Source organism: Aptenodytes patagonicus, chromosome 11 (genome assembly GCF_965638725.1).
Source record: "Aptenodytes patagonicus chromosome 11, bAptPat1.pri.cur, whole genome shotgun sequence".
Taxonomy (NCBI): Eukaryota; Metazoa; Chordata; class Aves; order Sphenisciformes; family Spheniscidae; genus Aptenodytes; species Aptenodytes patagonicus.
Genome location: NC_134959.1, coordinates 24,555,157 through 24,574,093, shown reverse-complemented (window position 1 = coordinate 24,574,093; position 18,937 = coordinate 24,555,157). Strand labels below are relative to the sequence as shown.

The 18,937-nt window shown below is 52.9% G+C and overlaps 1 protein-coding gene across 1 annotated transcript in view; it reads left to right on the top strand.

The window, feature by feature from the left end:
- CNGB1 (cyclic nucleotide gated channel subunit beta 1) overlaps positions 1-18,937 on the top strand; it is a 31,064-nt gene that overhangs the window by 897 nt on the left and 11,230 nt on the right. The window contains exons 5-21 of the mRNA XM_076349225.1: positions 216-258; positions 446-527; positions 617-698; positions 1,093-1,132; positions 1,492-1,642; positions 1,748-1,823; positions 2,417-2,453; positions 5,961-6,135; positions 7,184-7,348; positions 9,274-9,403; positions 9,759-9,801; positions 10,539-10,561; positions 10,595-10,808; positions 12,172-12,310; positions 17,057-17,155; positions 18,164-18,321; positions 18,479-18,658. Of these exons, the coding sequence (XP_076205340.1) occupies positions 216-258; positions 446-527; positions 617-698; positions 1,093-1,132; positions 1,492-1,642; positions 1,748-1,823; positions 2,417-2,453; positions 5,961-6,135; positions 7,184-7,348; positions 9,274-9,403; positions 9,759-9,801; positions 10,539-10,561; positions 10,595-10,808; positions 12,172-12,310; positions 17,057-17,155; positions 18,164-18,321; positions 18,479-18,658 (1,837 nt within the window). The remainder of the gene's footprint in view (positions 1-215; positions 259-445; positions 528-616; positions 699-1,092; positions 1,133-1,491; positions 1,643-1,747; positions 1,824-2,416; positions 2,454-5,960; positions 6,136-7,183; positions 7,349-9,273; positions 9,404-9,758; positions 9,802-10,538; positions 10,562-10,594; positions 10,809-12,171; positions 12,311-17,056; positions 17,156-18,163; positions 18,322-18,478; positions 18,659-18,937) is intronic.

Below are 18,937 nucleotides of genomic sequence, written 5' to 3'. Positions count from 1 at the left end.
CTGGCTTATTTGGGCTTCTAGCTCTTTTTACCTTTTTCTTCTTCTTCTTTTTTCCTTCCTATCACTCTCCCAGTGCTAACTAGGAGCACTAAACCTGCCCAGCACAGGCTTCTGCCTTCATCCACCCCTGGGGAAAGGGCAGGTTTCCCTCCCCGCCCGGCAGGATGAGCCCCACCTCAGCTGCCGGGTGGGTGACGGTCTGTTTGGCTTTTCAGACGGAGGTCCAGATCCTCAGGGACGAGGAAGAGGATGCTCTGGGTAAGGAGAGCTGGGAGCCTGCAGCTTGCAGCATCCCAGGGGCCTTTCTGGGACTCCCACATCCCAGCTCCCCGGTTGGTGATGCTGGCGCTTTTGTCCCCTTGAGCTGGCTGATGGGGGGACCGGGAGCTCCCAGCAGTGCAGGTCCTGGCTCTCTCCCATCCCCACAGCACCGCTCTCCTTGCAGAGATAACCCCCTTCGATCCGGAGGAGGACGAGCTGGACGGCTGCGAGCCCGAGGCTGGCTCAGATGCTGGCACGAAGGAGTGGTGGGTCCCCAGAGAGGCTGGTGGGGGGATGCGGGAGGGCAGGAGGGGTGCAGAATGAGCTCCCCGACCGTGGTGCACTCTCCCCGCAGGGCAGGAGCGCGGGTGCTCAGCTGGCTGGTGCAGGGCTTCGAGAGGGTGGTGCCGCAGCCAGAGATTCTGAAAAAGCCAGAGGTGAGCACCGCCTGGCTGGGGGAGACCAGGGGGCTGCTGGGCAGAGGTGACAGCGGAGTGGGCTCCCCATCCTCATCCTCCTGCATGCCCCGGCTGGGACCCTGGGGAGGAAAACCCCAGGGGAATTCATCAGAGCAAAAGAGAGACCTCGGGGTGCTGTTCCAGTGCTCCCCGACTTGGCCGCACACTGGGGGGACCCTCCATTCGGGACCCGCTGGTGCCAGCAACGCCAGGGTCTGGGTTTAATGGTCCTTGTCAATGAAATGGGGCCAAAACCGCAGTGGAGGGTGTGTGAGGCCATGCGTGTGAGTCCCCTTGGGGTGGAGGACGTGCCCGCCCAGGGTGATGTGGGGCCGCAGACAGTGCTTTGCCATGTCCATCCATCCCTCTGCAGCCGAAGCCAAAGGAGCAGAAGTGTGAAGCCGCGTTGGGAGGTGAGCGATCCCCCTTCCCTGGGTGGCTGTTTCAGAGGGGACACGCAGCCTTCGAGAACTCGGGTGCAGGCAGGCACCAGCGCTGGGGCTGCCCTCCATCCCCATGCCCCGGGGTACCAACTGTGTCAAGAGGGGTGGGCACGCCGGGTCCTGGCATCACGACGCTGCCCCTAAACCACGTCTGTCCCCAAACCACCCCTGTCCTCATCCCAGGCTGGGTCCCCGGGGGAGAGGCTGCCAGGGAGGCCCCCCAAGCCTGTCCCTCTGTAGGAGGTGACCCTTCCTTGCTTGCTCCTCTTCCCCAACAATTTATGACTGCTGCATTGTCTATCCCCCTTCTCCTTTTGAATAAACCTGAGCAGGCACAAAAGGGACTAAAACCCAGGCAAAGCCAAGCAGCGTTTCAGCCACCCAGAGCATCCCAGGAGCAGTGGAGCCGGCAGCAGCCGAGGGGCAGCCAGAGCCGGTGGCCATCCTCACCCCTCGGTCCCTGGCTGGGGACGGCAGCAGGTAACCATGGCGGCAACTTCTGCGTGGGTACAGTGGCCAGAGGGACGGCTGCTGTGGGAGCAAAGGCTCCGGCAGCTGGGTCTAACAGTGGTTTCTGGTCACCAGGATGTTTGCCTGGTTGGTCCAGGGGCTGGAGAAGGTGATGCCGCAGCCGGTGACCAGGGAGAAGCAGGGCGCACAGGTACGCTGTCTGCTAGATAGGCAAAGGGCACACGAACACCATGCCCCCAGCGGGGAGGGCATCCCCTGCCACGCAGATGCCACCAGATCAGTGCCGGGACCTGCCGTGGTTTGGGCTGTCACCCAGCTCCTTCAGGAAAACAAAACCCACGACCTGCTTAGCTGATGAAAACCAGGATTTGGCTTCTAAGCAGCAAGAGAGCCCGTAGCGTGTGCTCTCTTTACCATTTCCTTGCCTTTCTGTGCAGCACCGGCTGGTGTCCAGGCCCTGGCACCTCACCCAGCTGCGGTCCAGCTCTAAGGAGAAGCAGCAGCAGCTTTACACGCTCTCCTTTCCTTCCCTTGCACCCAGGCGAGCTCACTGATGTGCTCCTGCCCTTTACCATCGTGTGTGGGGATGTTTGTGCCCACAGCCAAGCCATCCAACGTGCCCTGAGAAATCACATGGGGTATTTAGGGTAAAAAGGTCACGTTTACTGAAAATGGGGCATTTAGGGTAAAAACTTAGGTTTACTGAAAATGGGGCATTTAGGGTAAAAACTTAGGTTTACTGAAAATGGGCAATGTCTCATGTTTCCCTTTTCCTCCTGGCAGGGAGTGGCCGCAGCAACCTCGAGTCCCATGGAAGAAAGTAAGTGGTTGCTTCATCTCACCATGCCGGTTAGCTTGCCGAGGTCAGAAAGGTTATTGGGAAGAGGGGCCGCTGGCAGCTTTTATCCCCTGGTCTGCCGTGGGTGCCGGCTCAGGAGCCCCTGAAATCCCCCAGGGAAGCCATGAGAGGCTGTTGCCGCTTGAGAAACGGGAGCAGATCCAGAGTTGTGGCACAGGCTTGGTAAAACTCAGGCCATGGGAGTCTCGGAGTGCAGCATCCCACATCCTCAGGTCCCAGGTTTTGAGGTTAGTGCTGATATCAAGGTCTGTCCTCGAGCTGTGCCGGAGGATGTTTGCCAAGCTGGTGGGATTCGGTCAAAGGATTACAAGGGAATTCAAACCTGCCCCCTTTGGCATGTTTGCTGCCAAGCCGGAGGGTGTTTGCCGAGCCTGGTTGGAGATGTCTAGGGAGGTACCTCAGGAAAACAAAATCCTGGGCTTAGATGTGTTAGATGTGAGTCTGCATGGTTGTAGGAAAACATTGCGGGGTTCACACTGATGCTTGCCTGCCCGTGGAGGGGAACAAGTGCCGGCTCTGTGGGCAGACGGGCTTGGCTCCCCCCACCAGCCACGTTGCGGGATGCTGAGCAAAATGGGGAGCCCGGCCGGGAGCTACGGCTGCCTCCACGGATGGACCAGGCAGGGGAGATGTCACACAGCCCCATGCAAGCACCGTCCCCAGGAAGGAGCAGTTGGTTGGGCCGTGGGAGCCACCAATGGGAGCGGGGACCCACTGTGGCACACGGAGGCTGTGCACCCCTCCAGGGACATGCTGGGAGGTTTCTCCCGCCGAGCCAGCAGCCACTTGGCGGGATCTCGGAGCGGGAAATCCTGCAGGAAGGCATTTCTCTGCATGTTTGTACAAACTGGAGACCTGAGCGCTGCCATGGACCTTGGAAAGAGGCAAAGCCAGTGGGATGCTGCTGCATGTGCAGGGCAGTCGCACCCTTTGTGCGCGGCTGGCTTGCGTTACAGCTCGCTTTGGTGTCTTGAGGCATCTCAAGGTCACTTAATCTGCCCAAAGAAGGGAGCGATTGGGTTGAGCAAGAGATCTGCCCCGGCACCAAACTGCCAGCATGCTCATTAATGTTTTCCTTCTCCTTTTGTTTCAGGGGGCAAAGGGGCTTAGCGCCTCTGAAACAAACGGAAAATGAAGACTGTGGTGAGCCACCCCTTCCCACAACCAAACGAGACCAACCCAAGGAGAAAGCACAGCTGGGGAGGAAAAGCAAAGGGGAATCTGCAAATGGTCTCTAGCTCCTTCCCAGCCGGGGCGGCGGGGACCCGAGGCTGGCACAGGGATGCTGGCTGCGTGTCCCCAGTCCCAGGGCTGTCCCATCCTGGCTCCCTCTTGGCTCCGGGAACCGGAGCTATTGGTTTTGCAGGATGATGTCTATGAGACAGGAGCTATAATTTATAGGAGGGTAGAAAAGCATCTCTCAGGACACCTCAGAGGCAGAAAGGCTACAGCCTCCCAGCACTCCTGGCCCTCTCAACCCCCCCTAACATCCAAATATTCATCCAAATATTCCCTGAGACCTCCAGCTGAAGCCCACGGGCTTCTTTTAGTCGACTTCTGCCTCCGAGGTGTAACGTTATAAAGCTCTTTAAGCTCTCATGAGCTTCTTATTGCTTTTCTTCCATTAACTGAGTGTTTTCTCCCAGCAAGTGGAAAGGGCTCTGGTTTGCAGCAGCAAATGTAGGTGGTGAGGTTAATCTCTAGGTGAATAGGTAGGAGTTAATGGTTAAAAGCCTTTGCCTGGGCTCTCCTTATAGGAGAACTTACCCCAAACTCTCCTTACCCCCAACTACGGCTGCTCCCTCCTGAAGCTCACAGCTCTTCAGATGCAGCACTAACCATGGCAGCAGGAGTGTCCCGGCAGGGAAGGAACTCAGGAGCTGTCTCCAGCCCAGAGGTGTGCGGGCAGGCGTAGCCAATGCAGGCATGCTGGGCTGGATTGGGTGAGAGCCCCTACACGCCAGGTTTTTAGTACAGACCTTAGAATCGCAGAATGGTTTGGGTTGGGAGGGACCTTTGAAGATGATCTGGTCCAACCCCCCTGCCCTGGGCAGGGACGTCTTCCACTAGGTCAGGTTGCTCAAAGTCCAATCCAACCTGACCTTCAACACTTCCAAAGATGGGGCAACCACAACTGCTCTGGGCAACCTGTTCAGTGTCTCATCACTCTTATTGTACAACATTTCTTCCTTATGTCCAATCTAAATCTATGCTCTTTCAGTTTAAAACCATTGTCCCTTGTCCTGTCACTACAGGCCTTGGTAAAAAGTCTTTCTCCATCTTTCTTATATGCCCCCTTGATATATTGAAAGGCCATGATAAGGTCTCCCACCGTCTCATTGCATCTCTTTAGGATGATCTAGGCAGCTGTAACGATGAGTCATGAACCAAGCAACCAACCTGAGATCCATCCCCTGTGTTTATAACAAACCCCGCTGGTACCAGGCTACAATTTTAGTATTTGCCCTGTTTTCATATAATGTATCCAAAAGTTGTGGTGTGTCACGCGTTTTAATTAATGGAGATCTAGAGGGAACGGGCTAAAGGCAGCATGGGCACTGTGGGGTGGGTAAATACGGCACGGAGCCAAGCGTGGGTGGGTTTCCTGCCTTTCTGTAGTTGAATTTGCATGTTTCCTATTAGCTTCGCTGCGGACATGTAAGTTTTGTTGTCGGGCAGACCTCAAAATAAACTGGTTTTACAGTATGCGGATGCGCTTCCTCCTCCTCTTTCTCTGGTGTGTGCCTGACGTGGTAGGATGGATACCCCTGGGACACGGAGAGGGCTGGTCGTGGGTCAGACCCGCGCTCTCCACTTTGCGGCTGGCCCGACAGCCTCCCCAGTAACCCACCACGGGTTTTCCCCCAGCCATGGTGGGAAGTGGCGGGGCACGCGGGATCCTTCCTACGCTGTGCCCGGGGGAGCGTTCGGAGCGGACATGGCATGGTGCTCCGGGCGTTCCAATGCGGGCTCTGGGCTGAGTCTTGCTCTGCAAACCTCAGGCTGTGCTAGCGCAGCATTTTGCTTGGGGTTCGCAAGGGGAAAGGCTTTGGGCTCTTCCCGCAGCTGCTTCTGTTTGCAAAGAGAGCCAAAATGTGGCCTGGAGATGGGCCAAATCATCTGCTGGTGGAGCTTGCTACGCGCTTAGGGAAGCCAACAGGCATCTGTATGCAAAGGGTTGTAGTTTTCATAGGGTTTTGGACGCACTTGGCACAAAATGGTGAATTTTTGTCTTCCTTTTGACAAAAGTGCCCAAGGCATCTGTCTGGCAGAGCTCGGGGGGACCGGGGCTGCACGGGGCTGTGCAGGCTGAGATGTGCTTCAGTCCTGACATGCGGCAGCACCTCTGCATCGAGCAGCTGTTGTAACATGCAGCTAAACCATGGAATCTGCCCTGGCCCTACCCCTGGCCTCTCGAAAATGCGCTACTCTCACTTCATCACCTCCCTTTCCCCATTCCTGTTTCAGTTCATATTGTCCCTGGGGAACCTGAGGAGACCGACCTCGTCTTGGAAGAGATCGATGATGACTGGATTAATGAAGCCACATGCGAGATGATGGCCTGGGGTCGTGAGACTGAGCTGGTGGCAGATGCTCGTCCCCTTCCCCCCATACAGGAGGAACCTCAGGAAGAAGAAAACAGGTAGGAGGAGGGAGGTGCTGTTGATGGGCAGCTCTGTGTGCTCTCTGGCCACCAGCGTGGTGGCCATGGGAGGGGACAAGCATGTCCCTGGGCATCCCTCCTCGCCAGCGCTGGTGGTGGAGCTGGCAGCGGGCAGCCGAGGTGCCCGTTTCCAAAGAGGGGGGCACCAGAAGGACCCAAAAGGTGTTTGAGCAAACAGCCTTTCCTTCTGGTGTTGCGATTCCGGTTGGACAGGCAGTGGCAGAGCCACGAATGCAATGCTTCACATTGCCCTGCAGAGGACAGCTGAAGGATGCTCTGCTTAGGTTTCCTGTAAGTAGATTTTGGCCCGAAGGCAAGAGGGTTTGGACCTCATTCCTATCAACTGCGCATCCAACTGTCATGACATTTGGAAATGGTAGTCTTTATATAACTCATCCTACTTCTTCCAAAAGAAACCCCTGCTGAGGTCCTCCCAAGGGCTGGGCAATGCGTTCAGAGCCAGGAGCGGGCTGTGTTGCAGCAGGGGGATGAGAGGTGTCCATGCACACTCCCAAAGAGTTCGGGAGCCCCCCAAAACACTCCCAGCACACGTTTGCTCAGCAGAGCTCTCTTCTGCTCAGCCAGAAAACACTGGGCATGTTATAAAAAATATTTTTCAGATTTTTTTCCCCTTAGTACACGAGCCTGAGAAGCTGTCAGCAGAAAGCACGTCCTGCCCTGGAGGGTGGATTTCATTAACAGGGAGGTTTTGGTCAAAATCAGCAGCAAGTGACTCCTAAGCACATCCTCTCCCTGTGCCGCAAGGGGAATTTGAAGGCTCTAGGACTCTGGTTTTGCGTTCCCAAACTTTTTCCCGTTCTTCCTCCCACCCCCTTGGGGCCGCAGACACTAATGGGCTGTGAAACAGCATCTGCCCGGTGTGCCCGAGCGTGTCCCCCCCAGGATGTTGGCTGGGGGATGGAGGGAGAGCATCTCTGGCCAAAGAGGGTGTGGAGACTGGCAGTGCTCCTCTTGTGAGGTTCAGACATACTTTTTGGATTTCACCTAATGAGTTTCTCCTTCTCAGGCTGTGGTTGTGCTCCCTGAGTGCTGCCGAGGAGGAGGAGGAAGAGGAAAAGGAGGAGGAGGGGGAGGAAGAGGAGGAGGAGAAGAAGAAGGAGGAGGAGGAGGGGGAGGAAGAGGAGGAGGAGAAGAAGAAAGAGGAGGAGGAGGTGGTGGAGGAGAGTGCAGGGTGAGTGGCTCCCGTTCCCTTCATGGCTTTGCTGGAAACGAGCGTGAATGCAGTCGTCGTTTCAGCTGCATTCGCAAGCCGGAGAGGCTGAAACACCCGCGGACGAGAGAGCTGCTCTCGGCAGAGCCGAGCCGCCCAGCCCGGCGGGCGGCCGGGGTGCGCTGGGGAGGGAGGGGTGCGCTGGGGAGGGGTGCGCTGGGGAGGGAGGGAGGGGGAGGGGTGCGCTGGGGGGGGAGGGAGGGGGAGGGATGCTTTCGCAAACCGGCTCACCCCACGGCTCGCCGCTGACGCGGCACCTGGTGACAGGCGACCGTCTCCTGGTGACACAGGCGCCATCTCCATCGCGGCCGTCGGTGGCAGCCGCAGCCCCCGGCCATCCCCTCCCGCGGGGTCCCGCGGCTCGGCCGAGCGGGGGCCCCGGCCTGTGCCTTCGTCGGGAGCTGGGAGCACCCGGCGCCCGGAGACGGTCCACGTTATTTAAAACCGTATCCATTGATTCAGGGCAGTCGGGATTATTATGGGTATTACAGAGTGGAATTTAAAGACGGGATTATGTGTTGTACCTGCAAATGCTACTTAATACAAGTAGGTACAATTTAACATTTTTTCCTGTTGTAGAAAATCGCCGAGTTATAGTCAGCTGTTGTAGGTGATGACTTTGGTCCAGATGGTATTTAAAAAAATCTTTCTGCTTAGTTTAGTGGTTTGCTCTGATTTCACGTGAGATAAATGTTTAGGGATTTATTACCTAGTGCTACAATATTACTCTCTGTTAATTCTTCTGAAGTAGCTAGATTTTCAGGAAGAAGCTGAAAACGCATGATTATGCAGTGCTAAAACCATATCTTTTTATTTTATCAAAATCTGTTCCTGGAGCTCCACTATAGAAACCTGAGCTTTAGTTGTTGGGTGAATGAGATGCTGCTCCGTCCTTCGACGTGTTTGTCTGCTTATGGGAAAAGAGATACAGCAACAGGTTTTCTAGATTAGGATGAAAAGACTTGCGATTGCATTTGAAGGGAGCCTAAGTAAAAAAAAAAAAAAGGGGGGGGGGAATGATTAAAAATAATTTTAAGACGACCTTGGAAAATAACAGTTTTTCAAGACATGGAGATAAAAGAGAAAAAGCAGCCACTACTTGTTACATACATCATCTGACTCAGGACCTGCCAAGGATTTTTCAATTTTCATGCATTTAGCTGTCTCAAAGTTTTTTTCATTATCCCCAATCCCCGCTTTGCGTCTCTCTCCAGGAAAGAGCAAATCTGGAGATAAGTGAACAGAACAACACGATGAGGCTTTTCTTTTTTCAGTGGTAAGGTTATATTAAACCAGTAAAATCGATTTTGTGAGCCCCCTTTGTCGGAATGGTGGAGCTGAGGCCTGCGCTTGCTGCTGAAGGAAAATGAGAATTATGTGTCCTGGTGGTGTCTTGCACAGGCAAGCGTGGGATTCGGATGGTGCTTGCGGGGCAGCCCTGCCTGGAAATTAGGCTCTCAGCTTTTTATTTGGCAAATTTTAATTATATGAGAAATTATTATGCACAGCAGGAGAAACATACTGCCTGTATCTTTTTGCATATGCAATTTTTGCTTATGTATATGCAATGCCCTGCATTATTTATGCACCTCTCACTTGGTCTCCCATGTAGTATTTTTTCCAAATCCCTTCTAACCTAAGCAGCAATTTTTTTTGTACCACTACTGTATTAAACTAAGATTTCTGTGGTGGTGTTCACCTGCAAATGAGGCTTGCGGCGCAGCTGGAGGAGCAGTGCTCCCCGAAACCGGGACAGCCGTGCATCTTCCCCGTTGACGTGATGCCCCCCCCCGTTGATGTGATGCCCCCCATCCGCAATGTGCACAACCTCTGAAAGGGCAAAAGCGAGCTTGGGCGCTTGTCTCTGCTTGATCTGTACCATCCAGACCCCTGCTCCAGTCGCCTTGTCTCGCTGCTGACGAGGGTGTGGATGAAGTCTACTTTGCAGAGGAGGCCCTCAGGTTTGAGCAGCTGGAAGAAGCTGAGATAAGTGATCTCGAAGGTGCTTTTGTACAGGTACGGCATCGCTCCCTGCTTGGGCTCAGATCTGCAACGAGCTCTTGCTGCCCAGCGCATGCCAGGGGCTCAGAGCCTGTCCTGGGGGATGCAACGCCCTGGCGAGGAGCAGGGACCAGGATGGGCACTGGGAATGTTGTCCACCAGGATGTTCCCATCTCTGAACCTGCGACAGCAGCAGTAGCTGTGCACGAAGGGGGGGATGCTTTCACCCTAAAATGTTGGCACTGAACAACAAGCTGAGATGCTGGCGAATGGTCGGGGGATATGGGGCACCCAATCAAGCTGCAAAGTCTGCTCTTTTACTGACAGAGCAGGTCTTTTTCTCCTTAAAATGGCTTTTTTCATTTTGAAGGTGGAAGAGGAGACAGCTGAAGCTGCTGAAACCGATGCTGAAGGTACAATATATAGCAGTGTAATGTCAAATTAGGATGAACTGAAGCAGGCAACGCGATGCCCGGCGAGGGGAAAATGCAGCTTCTCCCTCCCCGCTGCTCGCTGTCTGGGAGCAGGCAGATGAGTTTTCTGCAGCGTGGGCCTGCGTGGGCAGTCGGGGCTTTTCGCTAGCTTAAAGCATCCCGTGGGCACAGTGCGATGGCAATATTGTCATCAGCTGGAGCCAGCTCTGAAAGGCTGGTGCTTACTCAGTACTTAGTCTTGTTGATTAAGCAACCTCTGATGCGAAATAAGAGTTTTTCCTTCAACTGAAGAACGTAGGTGGGGACAAAAAGGACTTTCGCTACCACTTTGCTCAATTTGGGAAATAACTGGTGGCATAAAGCGCATTTTAATGTAACCTTTTAGGAGGTAACGGGTTGGTAATGAAACTTAGGTGGTGAGCTCCCATTGCAGCCTGAGTGAGCAAAGGCAGGTCCTGGCATAACTCCACCGACGTCAGGGGAGTTGCACACGGGATGGCTTGACCTGAGCCCTGGTACAGGCCGGAGATTTCTCTGCTCATGCAGCCCTGCAGAGCACCCCAATCTTGCAGCGATGCTAGAAAAGCATGTGGTAGGATGTTCACCGCTGCTGCTACCAACATCCGTGAGCAGCGGGCGGCAACAAAAACCCCAGCAGCCCTGCATTTCTCCGCGCTGACATAACCCATCTCAAACCACTCTGTGTTTTATTGCAGCTTCAGATGCCTTGCCCTTTGCTTGAAGCACCTAGGCACCTAGCAGCATGTCCAAGCGTGCCCGAGACGTCGAGCTAGATTGGCTGGTGCATGACAAGCCGCTCGACGGCGGGGACGCCTCCCCTCCCGGCCACGGCGCGCTAGAGCAGCTCCCCAATGTCCCCAGCTACCAAGCCACCACTGCCTCCCGCATCCCTGTCCTTGTCACCAGCAAGCCAAAGGCTGGAGTTGTCAACCCCAATTTTTGCAATGAGGAGCAATCCCCCCTAGGTATTAGAGATGTCAGCTTTGACGATGGACTTGCGTAACTTGAGGGGGGCAAGGGGTTATTCCTGGAGTAGTTGCTTTTTGTTGCTTTTTTTGGGAAAAAATAAATAAAAGCATGTTTCATGTTGCAGCACAGAGGCTGGGGAACAAAATTCATGTTTTTTCTGCTTCCGCCTCATCACTATACTGCCTTTCTAGCTAACCCCTAGAGAGCGTTTGCAAATATCTGTACGTGATATGCTATATGTTTTGACCTGCTTGGCCAAAAACTCTCCTGAAGGACCTGCAGGCAGAGGGTTAAATATCCGCTGCACACACAGTTTTCTCCTCAGCATTCGTGCAACCCACTCATACTAAGATGACAGTAAGATGGAGGTTTGCTGTTCACGGTTTTCTGCCTTTTAACCCAGAAGTACGAATTAGATTTCTGTAGCTTTGTTTTGCTTTGTTTTTAACCAGCAAGCCAAATTCTGCTGCTTTTCCTTACATGCAATGGGATTTTAACTTTGCAACCCAAACAGGCTTTTTCTCAGTGATTTGATCGAGCCTCTCTCTGATCCACTGGTCCCACATCAGCGTGGGACAGGAGGGGATGCACAGGGTCTTTCAGACGTGTGAACCCCCCCCCTTAGAATAAAACCTGCAGGAACTCATTGCATTTTGTTATATAGCTAAGAAAAGGGATGACACTTCACAGCCCTGCCGGCTGTGGGGTCTAGCCAAGATAACCCCCAGCGCCATTTCTCCCTTGGGCAATTGGCATCTCTTGCTACCCACTATAAACATCCAACCTTCCTGCTAGAGGCCACCTTGCTTGTGGCAGGAAGCAGTTATTACCTCTGCAAAAGAGAGAGGCCGTAAGTGCTTATTTAAATAGCGCCTTATTCTGCATGAAAAACAAACGCTTGTGTAATTTGGAGCTTGCATGATCCATATATTTATGTTCAGAAGACCCAGGAGGTTTTTCTAGACCCTGGGAGGAAGGTTTGCAGCTGGAAATCCTGGGTTCCTGCATAACACCTGCAGCTGGTAATCCACATCTCCATCATTTTCCGAACCACGGGGACCCAAGGCTTGCACGGAGTAGTTGCAATCACTGCAAGCTGGGAAAGCAGAAGGGAAGCAGGTGGCACTTCTTATAGTGTTAAAAACTGGGCAAAAAAAAAAGAGAAAGAAATGCTCCAAACTGTTAGGAGAAAGGAGTGCTGGGCAAGAAGGGAATGGAAGGAAAAGGAGAGTCCCTCCAGCACGCTGCGGGGTTTGGGGGCAGCTCTGCGGAGGTGATGGGGCTTGGGGATTCATCCTGGCTTCAGGCTGGGCCCTTCGCCCCTCTCACATGCAATTATTGTCCTTCTCCATGGGCCAGGTAATTACCCCACCGTGGACATCAAGGATGTGGACAGTGGAGGCGATGCTGTGGAGAATGATGGTACCCACTTACCGATGCCCACCATCGACACTCCCAACATGGTGGTGGTGCCCGGCATGGTGCCGGCATCCCCCAGGTATGGCTCTGCCCAGGCGCGGTCCCCGGCTCCCAGGGGTCTCACCTCCCCCCTTCCCTCCCCCCCCCCAATGGTTCCAGTGCAGGAAAATTTATTCAACCATATAGAGCAACCCATTTCGGGCGGGTTTGGGCAGTGAGCTGGGGTGATGTATGTGCAGTGGGTGTCACCCCCATGCAAGGCAGGGGAGATGGCAAAAGCCTTGCCTCTTGTTTACATTTTTTAATTAAATGGTTAAATTTTGTTTAAAGCTTTTGGGGGCCAGGGACAGCCCTGTCTGTGTGTTCTCCTGGAGATGGGCTCGATCCCCAGGTCGTGGTCAGATCCCATTTGTCTGTTGACACAAGCGTCTGTGCTCCCAAATTTGTAGTGCGGGGGTTCCGTGTGCTGGATACGGGTCTTCATCATGAAAAACAACAATTTTCTTCTTGCGTTTTTGCTGGAAGGGTTTGCAGCATCTCCCACCTGGCTTTGTGTGTCTTCGGATCAAGGATGCTCGGAGAGGGGAGGATTAAAACTGAGCTTTAAAACTGAAGCTGGAGGAAGCTGATGGGTTTTTGGTCGTTAGTGGTTTTTTGAGGCTCATTCTTGAAGAGGATTAAAAATAAAAACCAAGGTGTTTTTTTCTGTGCTGAAAACCAGGTGTTATATCCATGCTTACTTAATAGTTTGGATCTTTTAGTAAACAAGCTCCTGAAGGAATTGAAACTAAGATGGTAAAAATGTCCATAATCCAGTCTGTTGAACAGCTTTTTAAACTGGGAAAGCAGAGCCCAAGGAGTTATACGAAATACCTGCAGTGCAAACACTGACAGCGTTAAGAGGCCAATTATTTAAAACCTGCTGAATCTCACTGCCTTTTTTCTATTAGCCCAGCGATGAAAATTTTCCTGTGACAAGCAGCTCGTCGCTGGAGAGCTGTCGAGGCTTACAGCCTGTCAGTACTTAAAGGGGGCTTATAAAAAAGATGGTGGCAAACTTTTTATCAGGGCCTGTTGCGACAGGACAAGGGGGAATGGCTTTAAACTAAAGGGGGGTAGATTCAGACTAGATCTAAGGAAGAAATGTTTTACGCTGAGGGTGGTGAAGCACTGGCACAGGTTGCCCAGAGAGGTGGTGGATGCCCCATCCCTGGACACATTCAAAGCCAGGTTGGACGGGGCTCTGAGCATCCTGATCTAGTGGGAGATGTCCCTGCCCACGGCAGGGGGGTTGGACTAGATGGGCTTCAGAGGTCCCTGCCAACCCAAACTATTCTATGATCCTATGGTTCCCCAGTAGAGCTATATATTTGCAGCACCTCAGTTTTCTCATGCTATTTTCTACCAATTTCTTAAAGCAGGTCGTATATGCAGTATGAGCATATGGACCTTTCTGCCATGTCTGCAGGTAGCGTCTCTCAAGACAACACTGGAGGTCCCTTGGTAGAGCTGGAGATTTTTAAAAGCAAGCAACTCCTGTTTCGCTACATAAAGAAATAAAATTTCATCATTCTGAACCAGAAGGAAAATGCTCGGCTCTGGCTGGTGTTTTCAGAGGAAGAGGGCATCAACTCTGCATTGAGCAATCATCCATTTATCCTAAGTCACTTCTATTGGCCACAGTCTTGAGTTTTTTCCTGTGTGGGGCTGTGAAGGATTAGGGTCAATGTTGTTTAGACAGAGTCACGAAAGACTCACTGCAAAAGAGCCTCATGTTGTCTAACTGGTGCCTGGAAACAGGCTCTTGCAGGCAATAAGTACTAGGATACACCAGACGATGCCATATGGGCAGTGCCTTTGTGAGGGACCCTGTGCACCCCACATTGCTCTAGGTAGGCGCAGGACAGCCCGGTGCTTGTGGCCGCAGCTTTCCAAGGGCATTGAAAATGGAACAATGTTTAGGCTGCGACAAGGTCTTCCATCACGGCTGGCGGTTCAGTGGACGGTTGCGTGGTGGCCGGGCGCAGAGCTACCTGAGCGTAGCTGGAGGCTTTGCTTCAGGGCAGCGTCAGAGCAGCGACCCACGGTCCACACCAATGGCCAAGCCCAGGCAGCGGCTGACAGCCTCGTGTTGCTCACCCTATACCTTTATTTAGGCAATTGCACTCTCTACCTGGTCTCTTGAGGTGGCAGTTTGCATTTTTATTGCTTGTATTCAGATCCTGCATACTTGTGCTTCCTGCGTGTTTGTGCAAGGGGGTTCGTGCAGCTCTTTCTACCTGTGCTGTGCATTTCCACATCTCAATTTATTATTAATTTATTATTAATTTAATCATTTAATTATTTATTTAATCTTTCACCTTTAGCTTTTACTTGGTCTACACGCAGTCCTCCTCTTCACTAGCTATGTGTCTCTTGGGTCACTTTGTATCGTAGGAGATGTGGTTTGAAGTCTTCATGCATCAGTGGAAAAAAATGTGGGTTTTAGTGCCATTCTGACCAGCGGTCTGGAGGTCCTGTCCCAAAAAACGTCCCCTGCAGCTGGAATGTATCAAAGGACTGAATGTTTTCCAGGGGATTATCACGCAGGTTCCTTTTTTCCCATGGATGACTGGGAAACTGCTAGACCTGCCAGGGTTTTGGACATACGTGAGCTTCTCCATGGGACTTAATCATAGAATCATAGAATCATTGAGGTTGGAAAAGACCTCTAAGATCATCGAGTCCAACCGTCGACCCAACACCACCACCCACTAAACCATGTCCCTCAGCGCTGCATCTACTCGTCTTTTAAATACCTCCAGGGATGGGGACTCCACCACTTCCCTGGGCAGCCTGTTCCAATGTTTAACCACTCTTTCAGTAAAGAAATTTTTCCTCACGTCCAATCTAAACCTCCCCTGGCACAACTTGAGGCCATTTCCTCTCGTCCTATCGCTTGTTACTTGGGAGAAGAGACCGACCCCCACCTCGCTACAACCTCCTTTCAGGTGGTTGTAGAGAGCGATGAGGTCTCCCCTCAGCCTCCTTTTCTCCAGGCTAAACAACCCCAGTTCCCTCAGCTGCGCCTCATAAGACTTGTTCTCCATGTAACATCCCAGGTTCCCTCTGAGCCCTTCACCCACCAGTTTCCAAAATCCGCTGAGGTTTGCGTTGCTTTTTGGGTAGCTCCTGCTCCTTCTCATGTCTGCATCTGCTGGGAATGCAGGTGAACTACAGGCACGGCAGAATATCAAGGGATGTTTCCTGCACCTCTGGAATTACAACCTTCCTGGGGACATTTATTTCCTTTTACGTCTTTCCAAGGGCATCCATTAATATGAAGCAAAAAGAAGCATTTTTTTTCCCAGATGGATGCTGACACACAAAGCTTTGCATGTACGTGGAGGGTGATCACGCGAGCTCTGTGGCCTGTGGGGAGTCGTGCCACAGGCAAAGAGGGGGGGACGGCGATACCTTTTCTACAGGGTCCCCCTTACAGAGCAAGAGGCCATCGGGCTGTCGATGTAGGCATCTTGGGCTTGCTCATGGATGAGGATGGGCAATGGGGCAGCGTGGTGCCTCGAGGGGCAGAGGCAGGGGAAGGGCAGCTGGAGACCAGTGAGAGGCGATGAATGTTGTCCTAACAACATCACGAACCTTGGCAGGGCTCTTTCTCCAAACTGATGTGGTTTTCGGAACCTCTCCATCCACATCTGAGGGTACTTTAACAGGGGTGGTGGTGGTTTTCCTCTGCCCCTGTGCTGTGCACTTGAGGAATGAAGGTTTCGTTGGTCTTGTTCCTCTGCTCCCCTTCCCAGCATGGCACGCCTGAGAGCCAGCGAGGCTGGAGGCGGGTGGGTTCATCACATTTGGCTTTCTTCAGGAGACTTGCGATGGCAGGACGACCTCCCTCAGCGTCCTGCTTGCTCCTGCTCCACATGTGGCACTGAGCCATTTTGCACCAGGGTCAGTGAAATCCTGGTTAATTTAAAGCAACAGCTGTGGTGGCAGAAGACAATTTCTTTGTCACAGTTGAAACTCTGGACTTGACTGCAGGTTTGCAAACCAGATTTTTGTCGCGATTGTCATCTTCATATTGAGATCTCTTTCTGCCACGTTGTTTGCCCACATGTAAGGAAGTTGTCCCAGAAACCCGTCTATGCCAAAGGGAGCCACCAGCTGTGTTAGGACACATCTTCTAGGAAGACATCAGCTGCCACTGGCTCAGCATTGCCAGGACGGCATTTACAGTGCTCCTCTTGAACCTGGAGCCATTCTTAGCTGTTGCGTTTTGCACTTGGCTTTGCAGGTGTCCGCAGCCATTAAAGGGTCCATGTTACACACCCATTGCTCTGCAACTCACTCTTTGTCTCAGAAGTTTAAGGTGCTCCGGAGCCAGCTCAGAGCTGGGCGGTGTCCCCAGTACCCTCCCTTTTGTCCAGATTTCACTTTTTTGCTCCACTTCACCGCGATTGCATTTTCCTTGCCTGCCTCTTGAAGCGCAGTGGCGTGATGGTGCGGCACTGGGGACGAGTGCAGAGCGGTGCCTGCCCTCTATGCGTCTTGCCAGGTGCCCAAAACGGGTTGCAAAATGGGCCAGGTGGCTGCATGCCCGTGCAGCCGTGGGCTCGGTGGTGCCCAGGAAGGAACAGGGCTTTAGCAGCAAAGGAGCAGGGTGGTTTGCTCCCATTAACTTCAGGCAACGCCAAAAATTAGGGGGAAACTGACCCTGGCAGGAGAAAGGGAAGTGGAAACAGATGAGACCTGGGAGGAGGAGGAGGGAGAGGAGCTGGCTGAGGATGAGGGACAAGCCGAGCGTCAGTCGCTGTGTTTGTGTCCGCAGGAGGAAGCTGCTGTCCCCGGTGGATGGTCTGGACGAGGGACCGGTGAGCCAGTCCCACACCCAAGCGCTGCTGGGCTGGGACGAGAGGCAGAGGGAAAGGTGCGTGGTGGAACTGAGGGGCTCTGGATCAACCAAGCTCCCAGGGGTTCGGATCCCGGGGCTCGGGTGGAAATAGCAAAGATCCTAGAAGTGCTGGGATACCAAAGATAGAGGGAGCCATGCCCGCAGCTGGTCTAGCACTGTGTAACAAGTAATGCACCCCCCTCTCCAAAAAAAACCGATCACGATGCTCCTTGGAGCAGAAACTGCTCTCTTGTTTTTCCTGTATCCAGGTAGAAATATTCTCCTTAAGATGAGGTTTAACCACAGAGAAGATGCACCTTTGATCTACATATGCTATAGCACTATGGGGACACCTTGTTTTCACTGATTGTGGAGAAATAACCTTTTTCTACCGTGTAGGAAGTGAGCACAAGCTGTGCATCACGTACCCCAGGTCCTGGCTTCCCTACAGCCCCGGGGGACAGCCTTGGAGGGAGCTGCCCTTCCTGGGAAGCAAAGTCTTGGGGAAGGTCTGCACCTCCACATGGTGCAGGGTTTTGCCTTCTTCCTGGGCAGAAATCGTTGTGCCAATTATTACAATGAACCAGCCTGGAGCTACAGCAAACAAGCTTGTTTTTGTCCTCCCTCGTATTGATGCTTCTCAGTCATGCTAGGTAAAGCATCCTGCTCTGAATCCAACCTAGTTTTAATAAAGAAGCTGAAAAGAGAAGATATAGTTTATAAATTCAGGGGTTTGGTGCACATTTTCATCCCATAGTTCTTCCAAAATCTTCTTCTCCCAAGCACATGCAATCCAGCCTGGGATCTTGGTGCTTCCCAAGTCCCTCTGAGGGCATCTCACACCCCAGGGCAAGGATGAGGCTCAGGCTGGTGCTGCTTGACAGTATTTTGCTGAAATCACCTTAATTTGTGTTCTTCTGATTACACAATAGCCAAATAAATATGGGTAAATCCTAATTCAGGATCCTGTAGGTTAAAAAATGGGTCATGAACCTGCCCTTGTGCTTTCCTACCTGCATGAAATGCCTGATGGTCTCCTCACAGCCTGCTCAAGCGCGTCGGTTCAGCCACGAGCCTGAGCAGCGCCGTCATCAACAACCGGCTTCAGGAGCTGGTGAAGCTCTTCAAAGAGAGGACTGAGAGGGTGAAGGAGAAGCTAACTGACCTCGATATCACCTCAGATGACGAGAGCCCTGAGGCATGTGAGTATGCGTGGGGCTGGGAGCACTTAACTGGTGGGTCCCCACACACGCTGTGTTTTCAGGGAGACAGCTGTTTCATTATCAATTTAAAGACCTTTAAACAAATTGCTGTAAGATGATTTTCTGCCCTTGAAAATAACTGTGTGGCCTCTCCCAGCCCCCGCCAAGCTGGCACCTGCGGCAGCACCGGTGCCTCCCCCAGGAGGGGAGCCAGAGGGGGACAAGCCAGTGGGGGACAAGCACTACTGCGAGATGCTGTGCTGCACGTTCAAGTACCAGCCCTGGCTGGACCGCGTGAAAAACTACCAGTTCCCCAGCAGCATCGACCCGCTCACCAGTGAGTGATGGAGCACGGCCATGCGCCCGGGCTGGGGGCAAGCTGGTGGGGCTGGGGAAGAGGGGATAAGGAGGGGAGCAGGCGAGGAGGTGTAAAAGATGAGACCTTGTAGAGAAGGGAGGACAACTAAGCAAGGAGCAACTTAGCTTACACCTGTATACTAAAAGAACCAGAGTTTTAAATTCCCCTGCAAGGCACAGGCTTGCCTAAATACTTCCCGATGGCTGTGGGTGTCAGGAGCACGACCAGGCAGAGAAGGGGCAGCCTTCTGCTTTTCAG